Source organism: Solanum stenotomum, chromosome 11 (genome assembly GCF_019186545.1).
Source record: "Solanum stenotomum isolate F172 chromosome 11, ASM1918654v1, whole genome shotgun sequence".
Classification (NCBI taxonomy): Eukaryota; Viridiplantae; Streptophyta; class Magnoliopsida; order Solanales; family Solanaceae; genus Solanum; species Solanum stenotomum.
In genome coordinates, this window is record NC_064292.1 from 2,448,939 (window position 1) to 2,467,315 (window position 18,377).

At 33.0% G+C, this 18,377-nt stretch overlaps 2 protein-coding genes across 4 annotated transcripts; one reads left to right on the forward strand and one right to left on the reverse strand.

The window, feature by feature from the left end:
* The first annotated feature begins 4,485 nt into the window (after positions 1-4,485).
* LOC125845325 (probable receptor-like protein kinase At1g49730) lies at positions 4,486-10,103 on the forward strand. The gene is made up of 7 exons (XM_049524811.1): positions 4,486-4,744; positions 6,576-6,834; positions 8,495-8,547; positions 8,643-8,710; positions 8,962-9,051; positions 9,175-9,244; positions 9,329-10,103. Exons 1-7 carry the CDS (start codon positions 4,678-4,680, stop codon positions 9,640-9,642), a joined length of 921 nt encoding a protein of 306 aa, XP_049380768.1. The 5' UTR covers positions 4,486-4,677; the 3' UTR covers positions 9,643-10,103.
* Positions 10,104-10,260: 157 nt separating this feature from the next.
* LOC125845224 (dnaJ protein homolog) lies at positions 10,261-13,407 on the reverse strand. Of its 3 annotated transcripts, XM_049524687.1 has the most exons (7): positions 13,227-13,376; positions 12,553-12,578; positions 12,075-12,240; positions 11,565-11,706; positions 11,099-11,375; positions 10,808-11,006; positions 10,261-10,653 (listed from the first exon to the last, which is right to left on the reverse strand). In XM_049524687.1, the coding sequence occupies exons 1-7, from the start codon at positions 13,351-13,353 to the stop codon at positions 10,331-10,333; spliced, it is 1,260 nt and encodes a 419-aa protein (XP_049380644.1). In that variant the 5' UTR covers positions 13,354-13,376; the 3' UTR covers positions 10,261-10,330. The 3 variants fall into 3 exon arrangements, with proteins under 3 accessions (XP_049380644.1, XP_049380643.1, XP_049380645.1); XM_049524686.1 differs by lacking the exon at positions 12,553-12,578 and having other exon boundaries at positions 13,201-13,407; XM_049524688.1 differs by lacking the exon at positions 12,553-12,578 and having other exon boundaries at positions 11,565-11,701; positions 12,073-12,240; positions 13,201-13,407.
* Between the last annotated feature and the right edge of the window lie 4,970 nt (positions 13,408-18,377).

Genomic DNA, 18,377 nt, shown 5'->3' on the forward strand with positions numbered 1-18,377 from the left:
ATGATGATTTACATTAGTTGATCTTAATTTGTTTGAAATTAAGACGAAATTATTATTATGTACAAGCATAGTACAATTAATCCAATGGAGTGATTAGGAAAATGAAAAAAAAAAAAGAGAAAGAAGCCAAACACCTTTCTTTAGATTTAAATTTTAGTGTCATGAAATAACCAAGAAAAAAAAAGAAATTAAAGGTTTATCCTTTATAATATTCCATGGGTAGTAATAAGCTTCAAATCCTAATTAATACTGTAATTAACGAAACAACGATGAAATTATACAAGGTCACAATTCATCCAACACAATCGTTAGAGGTGAACAAGAATTGAAGATAAATAGTAGGCAAGTGAAATATTTGTCAATGATTAAGATATTTAGTCGAGAGAATTTTTTCCTATTTTGGGTAATTTTAACATTTATCTAATACGAATAGTAAAAAAGACGACATATCTAACATATATAATCCAATTCAAGCTCTTCCAAACAAGCAAGAAATAAGTGATCAAAACTTTCTCTTAAGCGTTTGACATGCGATTAGCTTAAAACACATGTCTATCGTGGTATAAAATAAAATAAAATATATAAAAAGGGAAATAGAGGGACTTTAAAGTTTAAAAGATGGAGTTTGGAGGTGAATTTGAAGGGCCCCAGGGTATGGTGGATACATGTGATTTCTTTGGTGACGGAAGTGAATTCAAGATTTAAAATTTATAAAATTTTAAATGACCTCAAACTAATATATACTAATAATTCAGTTTATAATTAAATATTATTAATACATATCTATAATATGAGCTAAAGCTATTAGGTTTACGTAAACTCTAGATTAGGTAAACATATGTATATATACTTATTAAAGATGGACGTCATTGAAACACTCTTTATCAAAAAAATTATACAACATATACAAAAAGGAACTAGTAAACCCCACATTCTGTTAATTTAAATTAATCAAATTTAATAAAAGGAAACTAGTAAACCCCACATTCAGTGAATTTAAATTAATCAGATTAATAATATCGGGTACCATATGGTTATTAAAGGGGGGTGGGTGGGATTATTGAATGAATGAGTGGGTGGGAGTCATGTAGTAGTAATTAATAAGTGACCTTTCTTTGGTCTTATGTGAAAGCGGACTAGGGGGGCTATATAGAGATATTAATGTTTTGGAATGTTACAAATTAGGGTTTAAAAAAAAAAAACAATGAGCAAGAAAGTGATTTCTCAATGCTGGTTATATTCAACGGCGGAGTCAAAATTTAAAATTTATTAATTTAAAAAAATTAGTTTTTTTTTTGAGTTATTGAATTATAAATTAATAATTGTATATATAAAATAAGTTATTTAAAAGCAACTTAAAAGCATATTTTCTAGCAAAGGAATATTTAAAGGGGATTTTATGGGTTCACGTGAACCCATGCTCCCCTCTCTAGATTATATATAGTAATGTTATATTTTTAAAAAAAAAAAATAAAAATAGAAGTGTGAACCCACGTTAAAAGTAGCATATAGTAATACTATGAGAGGATTAAATTCTTTAAGAAATTAAACACAGTTCTTTTGTGGACTCGAAACTTAATTAATACATCATTATTTTATTTTAGTATATAGTGATAGCATGGATATATCGGTACGGATAATATATATTTTCATAACGTATCGAAATTTCTAATTAAGAACGAAGGATCTCTGATCTCATACATTTTATCATTACTATGTTGAAAATTAACCAATTGGTTATACATATGAGTCATGGAAGTTTGAGAAAATGAAATGTAAAGAGTTTCCTATTCTCTCCACCTCTCATTGTTAGGTGTGAGAGAGACTTGTCAAAATTAAGAATAAAGATCCAATAATTTCAAGAATGTAAAAGAAATCACAAGATTTAATTGTCATAGCATAAAATAGTAAAAATAAAATAGAAGGCTCAATTATATAGTCATGAGAGATTTGAAGATATTTTTTTTGGTTTCTCATTTGGTTCATGTGACGTTTATGGCAGACAACAAACCTAAAAAAAAAAAAAGAAAGGTGCACATTACACCTTTAGATGAATTTGATATCGAAATAAGATGAGAAATATAAAAATAAGTTCGGAATTGACTATTGTGATATTTTTAAGGGATTAAAACCAAGTGTATAAATTTGTGTGGGCTTAAAGCCAAATTGATAATACCTTAACAATTGAACCATAGTTGCTACAGATACTATTCCTCAATACGATGGTGGGGCGAATCTCAACGAGCACACTAAGTCCCAAGGTGGGATATATGGGACTCCCGGTCAAAACGCAATCCTCTGGAAAAGGGGTAATGCACATTACTTTTTAGGTGAATCCATATCACAACGGGAAAAGAAAGAGACATTATTAAAATAGGTTTAGAATGAACTGGTGAGACGCCTTTTAAGTTAAAACTAAAAGGATATATCTATGCAGGATCTAGGTCCAAAGCAGACAATATCTTTGACAGTTGAATCTGGATCATCCCAATTCCAGTTCTCACTTTAAGACTTATATAATCCAAACTTGTCTTAAAAAGTTGCTTGGCCAGAAAAATATTCTCAACTAAAGGCGACTTCATTTTAGAGCTCGTTCAAAAAGCTAAATTAGGAAATAGTACACACAATATTCTAAAGTTGTTGCATGATACGTTGCTTAATTCCCTCTAGATGTGTGTGTTATACAAACCTTTTTTAGTTAGTCTAGTTTGTTGATATTGAATTTAAATGTGTATTTTTAAAATTTAAATCAGACTCAAATATTCTTCAAATGAGATGGAGGAGAAGGGGATGAGAAAAAATATACATTATTAAGCAAAAATACATAGGTGGTGTTAGTACACATATTACATATATAGTATCATGAGTTCACTCACATTTTATGGGCTGGTATGATGTTTTTTTTTTTTTGTGTATCAATTAAATTGCATGTTTTTGGTTCATTTTTTAAAAAAGTAAAAAGTAAAAATAAAGGATTTTTATTCTTGCACTAATGAATTTTATTCAAGGTTGACAAATCATTATATCTTGAATCATGTGTTCTATTGAGGTATTAAAATCATATTTTTCAACTTAGTTATGTAGGTGTAATAGTGAGCAAGTGTTATTAAGCAAATTTAAAAAAAGGATAATTAGATGCACGATGTGTCCGCATTAATGCAGGATTTCGAGAAGAGGCGCATAAAAACAAGTGTAATAAATTAATTCTACACTTTTAACTCACTAGATTATAAGTCACACAATTTAAATGCGTAATCAATAGAGTGAATGAGATTTGATTGATCTTGAATGTAGTTGTCTATTCTATTAGAACACACTAGAAGTTGATGTTTTAACTATTAAGCAATTTTAAAAAGAAAATTTATTGGACAAAGTGTTTGTATTTATATGATATTCTGAAAGGTGTACGTTCTGTATTTTGCATTTTAGTTAAACTAGCATACCTTGCATATACACTAGCGAATAGTTTCACAATTTAAATTCATGATCTATATAAATCACATAATTTATTTTCATATTGTTCCTTCAAGATCCACTTCTTTATTTTGAGCAATCTACATAAAGATATTCTTTACCACAAAAATTCTAATGAAAACTTCAACTCTACAAATATGAGACTATGATTACACTACAAGACAAGACAAGAGTACAATAACAATATATTTAATACATTTTTATAAGTCGATTTGAAGAAATATAATAAATGAAGAATTTACTTTTATCTTTATGGGATAGAGATATTTATTTCATTTAATCTTCGATTCAAAATAATATTTTAAAAACATAATTATAAAAAAAGAAAATAACAGTAAAATAACAAAATACTACAACATAAATGAAGCAACAACCAACAAATAAAAATACACATTAAATAATAAGAGCCTACGCAACTATTAAATAATACTTCTACTAATTAAGAAAAAGAGAAAACTAGCCCCTACCTGCCCCACATAAAGTGCAACATTATTATATTACCTACTAACTTCTATCTTAATCATCCGTTTTCAGATATTTTTATTTAGGATAATGCTCTTCATAAATTAAAGTTATATCATATCATATCTAATTACCTTTTCTAATTCATACTACAACCAATCTCTCACACATTCTGATTGACACGTCTATGCACCTTCTCTTCACATGTTCAAATTATATCTGCTTCACTTTTCTCAACTTATCAATTACGGAGATTATACGTAACCTCATACCAATATAACTTCATTACTAATCATATATTTACTCTACTATAATCACACACGAATCTAATCATCTTTATCTATAGTCTATTCTTAACTAATCAGTATGTCGCACTGCGCATGCAATAATGTTGATCTAACTTAATTTAATGATACACAATTTTCAATCTACTTTTTAACCATGGGGCCCACCACCTCAACTGCCAAATCACTGCCGTTAAGTTTTAACAGAAAATCAAGATCTATAATCTTCTATTCTGTTCTCCAAAAACTATACACCAAAGTTTCGATTTTTATCGTAGAGCAAAAAAAATTCCAATTTACTTGAGATAAAGAAAGCATATATTCGATTATTAAAGTCAGAAGCAACAATGGGTCATCATCATCATCAGTTAACCGACCCACTTGTCACTCTTAGTAGTAGTAGTACTAGTTGTAAAAGTTTCTTCTTTTTCTTGTCTTTTTCTTGCAGAATTTGTCAATGGAACCTTTGATCTTCAAAATCAGGCTTCTTATTCTTGCTTGGGTGCATTTCAGATCTCGTTCAGGTAAACCCCATCTGCTCAAATCATGTGAAATTGTATTTGTTGAATGTGTTGTGGTAGTTTTTGAATGGAAGATTTTGTGTAATTGTGGGCTGTGGGGTGGAGTTTTTTGTTACCCTGAAGTTAAAATTTGAATTGGGTTGTAGTAAAGTTGTAATCTTTAGTGAATTTGATAGTGATCTTGATTTGTCTTTATATGCTGACTTAAGGTGTGTCAGCAGTAGAATTGGTTTTTTCTTTCTTTTGACTGTATTTGGGATTAGTGTTATGTAGTGATGGTTAATTGATTGGAAACAGCCTCTTTAGCCCACTGAGGTAGCGGTAAGGTCTGCGTATAGAGTATATCTTATCCTCCCTAGACCTAATTTGTGGAATTACAATGGATATGTTGGTGGTGATGGTGGTGGTGGTAGTGGTGTAGTGATGGTTAATTTCCTGAGAATGGGTGAAAGAAGTAGAATTTGTAAGGAACCTGAAGTTGAAGTTGATGTAAATTGAAGAAAAATGTTACTAACGAGGTTCTTGGATCGCAGATTGTGTGTATTTGCGTGGCAGTTTCTTGAAATTTGTTGTTGTGGGGTGGAGATTTTAATTACCCTGAAGTTGAATTTTGAAGGGGGTTGCAGTAAAGTTGTAATTTTGTGAATTGGTAATGATCTTGACTTGCCCGCTTTATGCTGACTAGATGTGTGTCAGCAGCAAATTAGTTTCTTCTTTCTGTTAACTGTACTTTGGATTAGTTTTATGTAGTGATGGTTAATTGCTTGAGAAGGGGTGAAAGAAGTAGAATTTGTAATGACCCTGAAGTTGATTTTGATGTTGTTACTAATGAGGTTCCTGGGTCACAGTCTTGCAGATTGTGCGTATTTTTGTGGTAGTTTCTTGAGGGGTGAGGCTTTTAAGTATCCTGAAGTTAAAATTCGAGGTGGGTCGCAGTAAAGTTGTAATTTTGTGAATTGATAGTGATCTTGACTTGTTGTTTTATGCTGACTAGATATGTGTCGGCAGCAGTATTAGTTTCTTCCTTCTTTTAACTGTATTTTGGATTAGTGTTATGTAGTGATGGTTAATTGCTTGAGAATGGTGACCCTGAAGTTGAAGTTGATGTGAATTGTGAACCAAAGAAAATTGTACTATTTTTGTGAATTAGAAAGTTTTGTCCTTGTCTTTTTGTGCTGATTGGAGAAGGGTGAGTAGCATTCTCACTTCTCAGTGAGTTTTACTTATAGTTTCTCTTTTGCAACACTGACATTGCCAATTGGTGATGGAAAAAAAAGGGAAGGGAAAACACGAAAATAAAAATAAAATACGAGACACCGAAAATATGATAGTGTAAGGACTAAGTTATTTTCTAGTAGTTTCTGGTGCTTGAAAATAGTTCCTTATATAATAGATTACATGGCTGAAAATTGACTTGGTGAAGCAATTGTCCCAATCATATGCTTACAGTTGATTTACCCTAGTTCACTTGTTGTTCCTTGGAACGATTGAGATGGAAACTATGACAATTAGCAGACATTGTGTGCTAGGTGATTGAAAATAGAATTTGTAAAGCAGGGTTGTTGATCGCTGGAAACATCATTATAAGCTGTGGTTTGTTGATGGAATCTGTCCTGTCTTCAAATCTATTAGTTTTAGGCTGCATTGTTACACAAACACTTCCTCTAATGTAGCAAGCAGGCTCACTCTTAGAGAGTTTACTTGACTGTTTGGACTGACACATTTATTTTTTAACTAATATAAGAAAGTTTAAGCCTTGAAGGTTTACTGCTAGACATAGAGTTTGCCTTGAAAATCATGGAATATTTTGTTTTTGAATGTAAATCAATTTCAGGTCCAATATCCTTGGTGAAACACTTCTCTAATAAAGATATAAAGAAAGCAACTGATGGTTTTAGGAGAATTGTGTACAACTCTTCCAAAAGAGTTGCTTACAGAGCAAAGTTTCAAAATGGCCATGCTGCGATTGTGAAAGAAGTCCGAGTTTTCGAATATCAGGATGATACTGCCTTCTACAGGGAGGTACAATTACTCGGTCGCTTGCATCATCGACATATTGCTGCACTTAATGGGTTCTCTTGCGGCCCTAAGAGGTTAATTTCCTAAGCTTTGTCTTGATGAAGTTTGTGATTTGTAGAAATGGTCCTGTGTCTTGTTGATTAAAAATCTAACTTTGAGATAAGAATGAGGAAAAATATTGGTTGATTATTTCTTGATCAAATTATGATTAGAATATAATACTAGTGCTATTGTATATTGTATATTGTATTACCAGATTATACGCTTTTATGCTATCAGGGAAAAGTCATAAATATCCGTCATAATTTCTGATCATTAGAAATCTGACCTCTGATCTTTGATATCTTTTGTCACCATTTTTCTTTCACAACCAAAAGACGTGCGAAATGCCACTTACTACTGGGAATCACAGGTTCCTTCGTCTAGGAGGTAGGTTATGTAGGTGAGGCATTGTGTCGTCAAACAGAAAGAAATTTACTCTTCCATTTCTTAGCAGGAATGCTCCTATGTTAGCAGGACATTTCGTGCAAGAACTAGGTTTGAGTTAGTACACTAACTTGGCTGTGTTTTCTAGCCTAATGGTTCTGTCTCTGAGGTAACCCGGACTAGTAGCAACCGATTCTAGTAAGTAAGCTTTTGAAAAGGCGGGTGGGTCTTCAGGCGATTTTTGTAATGAATAGTTTCAATCAAAATTACATCGATTGTAGCTAGTGATTGCCAGGGTTGGTGTGTGATCACCAAAGGTGAAGTAACCCTTCAGATGCTCTCTCCGCCCATGCCCAATACCCCCGGCCAGTTCCGCTGAGGCACAATTGTAAATTGTTCATAGATTGCTCGATCAGGACAAATATCTTAAGCAGATGTTTAATTAGCTCACAATCCTGGCAAAATATTAACTTCCAAGAATATTTAGATTCTAGCTCTAGTGATTTACTGAAAATTAGGGAATCCCTATTTTCATTTCCATGCAGTGTTCTTGTGAAATGTAATCATTTTTTCATTGGTTTCTACTTCCTTTTCTTCAGTTCCAATGGATCTCCATTCCTTCCTTTTTCCTTTTCATATCCATATTACATATGCACTACAAATGGATATGGGGCCAAACCCATAATCTTGTGTGTTAGTGCCCGAGGCTTTCATTGGGTTATGGCTCATTGGCTACTCTTTTCTTATTTTGTCTCATTTTTTAATAAGTAATCAGACAATGCAAATGCTTTTCGCTGCCCAAACGTATCATGTAATGTTCCCCAAACACCCAAGTCATGCTTTTCCAAGCTGTGGTCAGTGTTGTGACACTTCTAGATGCTTCAATCCGAGAACTGACCTGGCCCTGCCTTCATATTGCTAGAGCAAGAGACATTCTAATTGTGGCAGTGAGTTGACGGATATGTTTAATGTGAAAGATAACATTTTGAAGAGACCTTTATTTGAATGTGAAATTAAATGTCCTCGTGTCAAATTCAACATTTTGTTCCTCGTACTACGACATAAGGTCATCAATTTCTCCTTACTGCAAATGAAACTAATCAACCTACGTAATAGTATACCATAGAGTTTTTTTTAAGAAAAAGTATCATTAGATGGCTTTATTTGCTAAGTGCAGTGGATATCCTTTTGCTTCCTACATATTCTGGATGTGAATGTTCCTTTTCTTTGGTTGCATTTCCCTTTTTCTTCTTTTGTTCTTTTGGTTTCTTTCTCCGTTCTCTGATAGCATATCTTGTCTATTTTCAGGTTTCTAGTCTTTGAAAATATGGAAAAAGGAAGTCTGAAGGAACACCTTTCTGGTAAGTTTAAGCAAAAGTCTTCTCTTTTTTTTTTTCTCTGTCTACTTTGCGTTGAATTTGATGTATGTGCTGCTATCTATATTTGGTTCTTGCAGACCCTCTGATGACCCCATTAAACTGGAGGATAAGACTGCAGATAGCAGTTGGCATCGCTGCTGCTTTAGTATGTTCCTGAAACTGCATATTGCTATGTAGTCATATCCTGATCATTTCCAATATATGCTTTTTATGTTTTTCATTTACCACATTGAAGATATAGTTAGTGGTAGATTAACTCAAATGGCAAACTCCTCGGCACCGCCTCGATATTACGAAAATATAGACTCTGAATTTTATTTAGTGTGTCCCGCTCTTCTAAGAAATGATCATCGCCTAAGTGTTGGATTACTGATTGTTGTTTATATCTTGATTAAGGAATATCTCCACTTCTTTTGTGATCCACCGATGTACCACATTTCAGTCAGTTCAAGTACCATCATGCTGGATGAGAACTTCACAGCTAAAGTGAGCCTCGCAATCTTGAGCACCTCTCTATAGTAAATTGCTCCATCATCATATTTGTTGTACTTTTTTTTGGACCTGCTTTATCTTTTGTTAAAATAATGACCATATGGTTCCCTGTTACAGCTCTGTGATGTTAGCCTCCTTTGTTCTGTCGAAAACAACAATCCACTTCCGAAGTCTAAATGCTCCAAAGGTACAAGGCTTGCTTCTTATTATCATCACCTCAAATCATACAAGTTGTGACCTCTGTTCAGATTTTGCATTGCTTATTTCACAGAATGTAGAGATGACATCTGCAAACATACAATCTTCCAGCTTGGTTTACTGATCCTCGAGTTAGTCACCGGTCAATCCTCAGAAGAAGGAGGTGTTGACTTAGTTCAATGGGTTCAAGATTCTCGTTTCCGAAGAAGATCCATTCACCAGATGATTGATCCTGATCTCGGAGACAGCTACGATTTCAAAGAGCTTAAAGGTCTTCTGGCAGTTGCTAAAATGTGTGTACAATCTATTCATATGCCTACAATAAAGACCCCTCAAATTTTGTGGTATCTCCAAAAGAAACTGGGCAGGACTCAAGTAGTTTGCTGATGACCGGAGTCATCTGTTTCCAAGATGTTCACAAATATAGATCATAGATTCTGTGAGTAGACATATTTTTTCTTTTCTGTAAAGCTATGTTGCTCAGACTCTTCAAAAATATCATCGGGGTGCATGTCGGATTCTCCAAAACTAGTGTATTTTTTAAGACTCCGACATGCGTGCAGCATCAAAACTGAAGAGTCCACACAGATTAGTCTGTAAGTAGTCTGCTGCTTTTTGACATTGATTATGAGATTAAATCTCTTCATAGAAAAACAAGATCCTCTTCAACCAGACCCTTGTTGAGTATTTACATACTATACTAGATCAACATCCAAAATAAGACCCCTGTTAGACTGCTACAGCATGTTGCCCAGTTACTTTTGGTCATCTTGTAAAAAACAAATAAGAAACATTCTGCAGATCTTGTGCAATATTAAGTGTGAATATTTTTACACTTAAGATTATTACCTATTTGTATCATATTGTTAGTTTAAATATAGTATACATAAATTCCATTTGGATGTTAATATATGAATATATAGTTCTGAAGCTAGAAATTGTTTCACAAGAAAATTATATTTCTATTTCATTACTACTTCATTAAAGCATCAGTTTTTGGACTCCCCAAAACAACAGAATACAGTAAACCAAACTAAACTATAAGCAAAGTTCAAACTGGTAAATCTTTCTACATCTACTGTTGAGCACACTGTACTCTCTGTCCTCCACTACCAGACATCTCTTCATCCTCATCATATGCTTCTTGTTGTGCAGCTTGTTTCCTTCTCATTTCCTCCTCCATATTCACATCATGCAATGTGGTCTCCTCACATTCATCCAGTTCCATGTCTGAGTACTGTGATGTAGGTCTTGGTGGTAAGATTGCCTCCAGAAGCTGCACCTGTGGCAGGCTCAACGAATCCGGGAATTCCACAGTGAAATGAATGTACAGTTTACCCTTCATGAATGGCCTCTGGTAAATTGGCATTCCTTCATCATTGATCGCCTTGAATTGATCTGCAGTAGTTGGAACAAAAGGTTGAATCAAGATTGTTTTGAATAAACACAAGAAGCTTCAGGATTTAAACTTGATCATCGACTCATTGTACACACACACACATACATATTGTTCACGTCGAATGCACTAGGTAAGTATGAAGGTGTTACTAACCAGGTTTGACAACTTCTCCAGGATTTGATTTTATGAGGAGCTGTCTGCCATCCAAGTGTGTCAATATGAACTGGAAGCCACACAGTGCCTCAGTTAAGGTCAATGTGTGATCAACAAACAGATCTTCACCCTTCCTCTTGAACTTCGGGTGTTCTTTCTGCTGGAGAACGAAAACTACATCTCCAGTAATTGTATCAGGCTGCAACAATATTAAACCAGGTCAGCAACCACCTAAGGCTAAATCATCAACGTCAATGTACTAACACGTTAGAGATGACAAGTTTAGCTTACCGCTTCATCAGCCTCGCCAGGGAATGTAATTTTCTGTCCATTCTGCATTCCTTTTTCAACATGGACTTCAATGACTTTCTTCTCCTGTACCACTTTTTCACCTTTGCATTGAGGACAACGATCCTTATCATCAATTGTCTCTCCGGTACCCTTGCATTTATTACAAGGATGCTGCATTTGCTGGATCATTCCAGGGCCAAGTTGTCTGATTGAAACCTTCATACCAGTACCTTCACAACCAGAACACTTCATTGAATCACCAGACTTTGACCCCTTGCTGCAGTTACAGAAACAAACCAATACAATGTAAGAAAACATTTCCGCACTTATAGTGAAATCTCACTTCTCTATATCAGGAAATCCTTTCAACTCCAGACTATTACGTTTAACCATTTATACGCAAGTACGAAAGGGCTACAAACACTACCAGGAAATCAAAGAGTACGGATATCAGAGAGATACTAACCCACTACACTTGGAGCAAATAACATTGCGTGAAAGCGAGAGTTTCTTGCTTATCCCAGTGTATAGGTCCTCTAGCGACACCTTCAATGGATGCACTACATCGTCACCCCTCCTCTCTCTTTGTCCTCTACGACCACCACCACCTGCTCAGCACGCACACTTGTGTTATTCAAGTTTCAAACAACAATAACAATTACCACACCACAATCCCAAAAAAGACGAGCTGGTGCTATTCAACTTCAAAGACGAAAAAACTAGCAAGAAAACTTGATACTCCCTCTATTTCAATTTGTTTGCCTTAAGTCCGCTAAAAAATAGACACATATTGCCTTTCTTTTTTTGACAACTCTTCAATTTTGCCTTCTGCATAACTTTAGTAAAGATCAGAAAATTCAAAAGTCGTGTTTACCTTTTTTTAAAATTTGTATCAAATCGAAACAAGACAAATAAACTGAAATGGAGGAAGTAACACATAACAAGCATCACGAAAGCTTGATTCATTAGATCTAACCTCCAAAAGGACTTCCACTAAAGAAGGAATTAAAGAGGTCAAATGGATCATGTGTGCCACCACCACCACCCATTCCTTCTTTCAGTGCTTCTTCTCCATACTGATCATAAATCTCACGCTTCTGTGAGTCACTCAAGACCTCATAAGCTTGAGCTAGCTCCTTAAACTGCACAAGAGAACAACTGTTGTCAGATCAGCATAATAACACCACCAAAAGAGGATTAATTAACAACAGGAGCCATTCAAAAAAGTGTAGCTTCCCACTGGCTTATCAGCGCAGAAGACAACTACTCCAGAAACAACCATAACAATAAAACAGCACCAACAACACACAAAAAGGAAAGGAAAAAAACAGCTCAAAGTAGCATAAAAGCTATTTCTCCCAAATTGGAACAAAGGACATTCCCAAACTTCATGTCACCTGATGTAACATGGATATATATAACAACAGGAGATGACAAAAAGAAAAAAAAGCTATCTTTTCAGGATCACCACCCTTATCAGGTATTCAGGTTCATCTAAGCAGCTTTACTTCACAAAACCAACAAATACATGGAACTCTAAGAAGCACCTCAACTAAAAGACTTACACATCCTAAAAACACCACCTTTGATCATCTTAGCTCTTAATCTAAAGACTCTGAACAAACACAGCAGCATAACAACAACAAAAAGCACCACCCCAACACAAAAAAAAAGAGAGAAACCAGCTCTACAAGCATTCTTCCTCCCCCTCCCCCCAAAAAAAATCTTAGAACCTCCATTGGCTGGCTAACTGAATTTTCAGGTTATTAATGAGAGCTTGATTCCTCACCTTATAATCCCTCTTCCCCTTCCCCCAGTACATTTCTCCCAAATTGAAACTAAGACATCCCATTCTTCAAGAAACAATGGATGAAACAAGGATATAGCAGGCAGCAGGAAATGGTACAAAAATTAAAATGTACCTCAACTAAAACATTTACACAGCCAAAAATTCAGCATTTGGTAACTCTCCAGGTTAAACAAACATAACACCATAACAACAACAATAAAAAAAATACCAACACCACATACAAAGAGGGAAAAACAACTCCCAAATTAAAACAAAGACTTCACCTTTCTTCAAGAATAAACAAAAAGATTACCTTTTCAGGGTCACCACCCTTATCAGGGTGATTCTTCATAGCAGCTTTTCTATAAGCTTTCTTGATTTCATCTTCTGAAGCATTCTTGGAAACACCCAAGATTTCATAAAACCTTGTATTATCACTCTTTTTTTTTCCTCCTCTTCCAAACATCCTCTTCAATTTTCAAGTTTTTTTCAAGAATAGTATTAATTAAAAGAACAAAACACCCAAATACTTGACTCCAACAAGGATTCAAAAGGGGTGTATATATAGACATTTTTGAAGGCACAGGTGAAATGGGAAATTGAGAATAGTGGAGAATCCTCTAGAATTCTCTTCTTGCTGCTTATTCTAGATTGTTCACATTGAGAAAAAATAATAACATGGGAAGAATGCACCACTAGAGTTGAGGAAATTACACTTAGACCCACTATCTTATGATTTATGTTACATATTGGCCCTCTTATCCCCACGTCCTTTACACGTGTAATTGTTGTTATGTGAAATGATTCGAAATCACGATTATTTTCAATTTTTTCTTTTTTTTAGGTATCACGTTTATTTTCGATTTTCTCTTTCTTCTAGGTGTAACTATTGCATGTGAAATGATTCGAAATCACGTGTATTTTCAATTTTCTCTTTTTTATAGGTATAACAGTTGCTTTGTGAAATGATTTGGATCATGTTTAATTTCAATTTTCTCTTTTTTTCAGGTGTAACTGCTGCATGTGAAATGATTTGGAATCAGGCGTATTTCAATTTTCTCTTTTTTCTAGGTGTAACTGTTACTCTGCAAAATGATCTGCAATCATGTGTATTTTTAATTTTCTTTTTAATATGTGTAATTATTGTTTTATGAAATGATTTGGAATCACGTGCATTTTCCGTTCTCATATGTGTAATTGTTGCGTTGTGAAATGATTCAAAATTACGTCTATTTTCAATTTTCTCTTTTTCTAGGAGTAACTGTTGCTTTGTGAAATGATTCGAAATCACGTTTATTTTCGATTTTCTCTTTTTTCTAGATATCACGTTTATTTTCAATTTTCTCTTTTTTCTATGTATCACATTTATTTTCAATTTTCTCTTTCTTTTAGGTGTAACTATTGCATGTGAAATAATTCGAAATCAAGTGTATTTTTAATTTCTCTTTTTTATAGGTGTAACTATTGTTTTGTGAAATGATATGGAATCATGTTTATTTTTAATTTTCTCTTCTTTTTTTAGGTGTAACTGTTACATGTGAAATAATACGGAATCACGTATATTTTCAATTTTCGTTTTTCCTAGGTGTAATTGTTACTCTACAAAATGATGAGCATCAATCACGTGTATTTTCAATTTTCTTTTTATATGTGTAACTATTGTTTTATGAGATAATTTGGAATCACGTGCATTTTCCGTTCTCTTTTTTATATGTGTAATTGTTGTGCTGTGAAATGATTCGAAATCACGTTTATTTTTTATTTTCTCTTTTTTCGAGGAATCACATTTATTTTCGATTTTATCTTTTTTCTAGGTATCACGTTTATTTTCAATTTTCTCTTTCTTCTGGGGGTAATTATTACATGTGAAATGATTCGAAATCAAGTGTATTTTTAGTTTCTCTTTTTTATAGGTGTAACTATTGCTTTGTAAAATGATATGGAATCATGTTTATTTTCAATTTTCACTTCTTTTTTTAGGTGTGACTGTTACATGTGAAATAATACGGAATCACATGTATTTTCAATTTTCTTTTTTCCTAAGTGTAACTGTTACTCTACTAAATGATGAACAACAATCACGTGTATTTCCAATTTTCTTTTTTATGTGTGTAATTGTTATTTTATGAGATGATTTGGAATCACGTGCATTTTTCGTTCTCTTTTTTATATGTGTAATTGTTGCGTTGTGAAATGATTCGAAATCACGTTTATTTTCAATTTTTTCTTTTTTTCTAGGAGTAACTGTTGCTTTGTGAAATGATTCGGAATCACATTTATTTTCATTCTCTTTTTTCTAGGTGTAATTGTTGCTTTGTGAAATAATTCAGAATCACGCTACTTTTCAATTTTCTCTTTTTTCTAGGTGTAACGGTTGCATATGAAATGATCAGAATCACGTGTATATAATTTTTTTTCTTTTTTCTAGGTGTAATTGTTACCTTACAAAATGATCCACAATCACGTGTATTTTCAATTTCCTTTTTATATGTGTGTGTAACTGTTGCTCTTTGAAATGATTTGGAATCACGTGCATTTTCAGTTTTCTTTTTTTATATGCATAACTATTGTGCTGTGAAATGATTCTAAATCACGTTTATTTTCAGTTCTCTTTTTTATATGTGTAGTTTTTGCTTTGTAAAATGATTCGAAATCATGTTTATTTTTAGTTCCTTTTTATATATGTAATTGTTGCTCTGTGAAATGATTCGAAATCGCATTTATTTTCAATTTCCTTTTTTACATGTATAACTGTTGCTCTGTGGAATGATTCACAATCACGTTTATTTTCAGTTTCTTTTTTTTTTATATATTATGTAACTGTCGCTCCGTAGAATTATTTGAAATCACATTTATTTTCAGATAAAATTTACTAAGCTCGCTCTTTGCACGTGAAATGATATAATAATAAAAGTAATATTATTGAATTCGAATAGGTGTGCATATTATTTAGAAACATTAAGAAGAAGAAATCTTCATTTAATCGTCGATTTATAAATTATTCAATTGTACTTTTTGTATAAAGTTTCCTTCTTTAGGTAATTGTGTCGAAAATTGTCAAATATACTAGACCTGAATTTTAATGACATTATTTTGCTTTTAAAAAAAAGAATTTTAATGACATAGGAAAAATACTAATTCATGTTATATTAAGTACTTATTTGAATGTTTATGACATTGAAAAATATATTCATGTTATATTAAGTACTTATATAAATGTTAACTTCAATTAAGTAAGCATTATAATTAATAAGCTTAATCAATGCCACATTTCGCAAAGAACTTTTACACAACAAAATTATAATAATTTAATAATAATAATTACTAACCCTCAATTTCAATCAAATTGAGATTGATTGTAAATGAATTTTCATTTTTTTTCAATTTAAGCTTATTTTATGTTCTCATTATATATTGTTCTCACCAACATATAACAAAACAATTTTTTTTAATAACAACAATAATAATAATAATAATTCTTTAATTATATGAAATAATATTTGGAATTATTATTCATGGTCCACATGATGATATTAATGAGGATAAGCTTCTTAATGAGGACAAAATATGTTGATAGTTGATTAGATGGATGACTATATTTGATTAGAAAGAACCATAGTCATTTTTGTCAATAATTGGTCTATCATGGATTTCATTAGCAAATGTTAATTATGGAAGGGGATGAAGAAGATGTAAGGATAGGGACAGTGTGGGGTGGTATTAGAATATACATAAGAGCAATATACATATCGCGAAAAATGTTTTTCAATTTTTTTTTCATATTTGATTGACTTAAATGATTTTTTTTAAAAAATATAAATGTACTTATTTTCCTATAATTTAAGAAAAATAACTTCCTTACTAAAAGTAGGAAAAACGTTTTTCTAAATTCTCTTTCTACCTTACTACCCCATCTCCTAATCCACCCAAAATGCCTTAGACCCTTAGTCCCTCAACCTACCACCTTATGACGCGACTCACTTCACCCCTGGCTGGCTTGGGACTAAACCTAGAATCGCATGATCTAAGACTCGCGCTAACTTGGGTTTGACACGAGACCCTAACATGGGATTTGATGCTCAATCTAAGATTCTCTACAACATGGACCCAACTTCTGACCCAAATCGACATGAAACCCAACCTTAAACTGACATAGGACCAAACCCTTAACTTGAAACTCGACCAAGTTACAAGTTGGTGTTGGGATTGAGTCTATGGTCAAAGCCAAGGTAGGATATCAGAGTCAAGGTTAGGGTCAGATATCGGGTTGGTTTTTAGGGTTGGGTCTCGGGGTTAGATTTTGATCGGAACTCGTGGTCGGGCCTTTGGGTCTCGAAGTTGGGGCGATTTTCAAGGTTGGGTTTTGTGGTCTCGATTAAGGTTAAGTCTCGAGGTTAAGAGGTCTCGAGGTTGGGGTGATTTTCAAGGTCGGGTTTTGTGGTCTCTATTAAGGTTGGGTCTCGAGGTCTAGTTTAGTCTTTAGATTAGGGTTAAGATCGAGTCTTGGGGTTAGGGTTGGTCTCGAGGCCCAATAAGGTATGAGGGTCAGGTTCAAGGTTAAGTCTTAGGATTGGATCCTAGGGTCAAGGTCAAGTCTCGTAGTTAGGGTTGGGTCTTGAGGTTAGGGTTGGCTTAAGTCTCGAGGCTGAGGGTCGATATTAGGGTTAAGTCCTAGGTCAGTTTCAGGTTGGGTCAGCTGAGTTGGGCATTGATTCAAAAGATGGGTCAAATTCACAGTATTTGTATAAATTATACCTAAATGCTTATTTTTACTAACCGAAACCCAAGAAATAAGTTAGAAAAAAAAAATCATAATATTTTCTAAGAAAATGTTTTTCTTCATATTGAATATATCCTATATTATAAAAAAAAAGTCCTTATATTGTCCCAAATATCATATGTACTTACTGGCTTTTTAATGCAAATTGAGAATTTTGCCAGCTGATCCATAAATAAAATGAACAACTTTGTTGGATTATGTTGCTTATTAGGAAAAAAACTATGGTATTCATTGTCTTTCTTATATCATTATACTAGATATGAGACCCCGTGCCAGCATGGGGCCCAATATATGTTACTGTTTCTGTTTTAATTTATGTGGTACATATGAAATTTGAAATTAATCAATTTTTTAGTATGTTTTTATATATTTTAAGTTGCTAATTATTTGTATTTAGAGTATGTTTTACGTAAATATATTAGAAATCACAATAATTAACAAGTTAATATAAAAAAAAACTTATAAAAAATTCATTGACTTTTGAAATTTCATTTGTATCACATAAATCAGGACCGAGTAATATATATGAAAATTACATAAAACGTACTATAACTCACAATAATTAGCAACTTAAAATATCTATATATCTATATTTCTCCCAATTTATGCGGTATAGATGAAATTTTGAAAGTTAACAAAAACTTTTTATATGTTTTGAAATATTTTAAGCTATTAATTATTATGATTTATAATACTTTTTACATAAAAAA

What these genes read in the sequence shown, in the direction of transcription:
- LOC125845325 (XM_049524811.1), top strand. Translation starts at nt 4,678, where the DNA reads ATGGAACCTTTGATCTTCAAAATCAGGCTTCTTATTCTTGCTTGGGTG. An exon ending in GCATTTCAGATCTCGTTCAG is followed by an intron (nt 4,745 to 6,575) that starts GTAAACCCCATC and finishes AATCAATTTCAG; the next exon opens with GTCCAATATCCTTGGTGAAA. An exon ending in TTGGCATCGCTGCTGCTTTA is followed by an intron (nt 8,711 to 8,961) that starts GTATGTTCCTGA and finishes ATCTTGATTAAG; the next exon opens with GAATATCTCCACTTCTTTTG.
- LOC125845224 (XM_049524686.1), bottom strand. Translation starts at nt 13,353, where the DNA reads ATGTTTGGAAGAGGAGGAAAAAAAAAGAGTGATAATACAAGGTTTTAT. An exon ending in AGGGTGGTGACCCTGAAAAG is followed by an intron (nt 12,241 to 13,200) that starts GTAATCTTTTTG and finishes TCTCTTGTGCAG; the next exon opens with TTTAAGGAGCTAGCTCAAGC. An exon ending in CTGGCGAGGCTGATGAAGCG is followed by an intron (nt 11,007 to 11,098) that starts GTAAGCTAAACT and finishes ATATTGTTGCAG; the next exon opens with CCTGATACAATTACTGGAGA.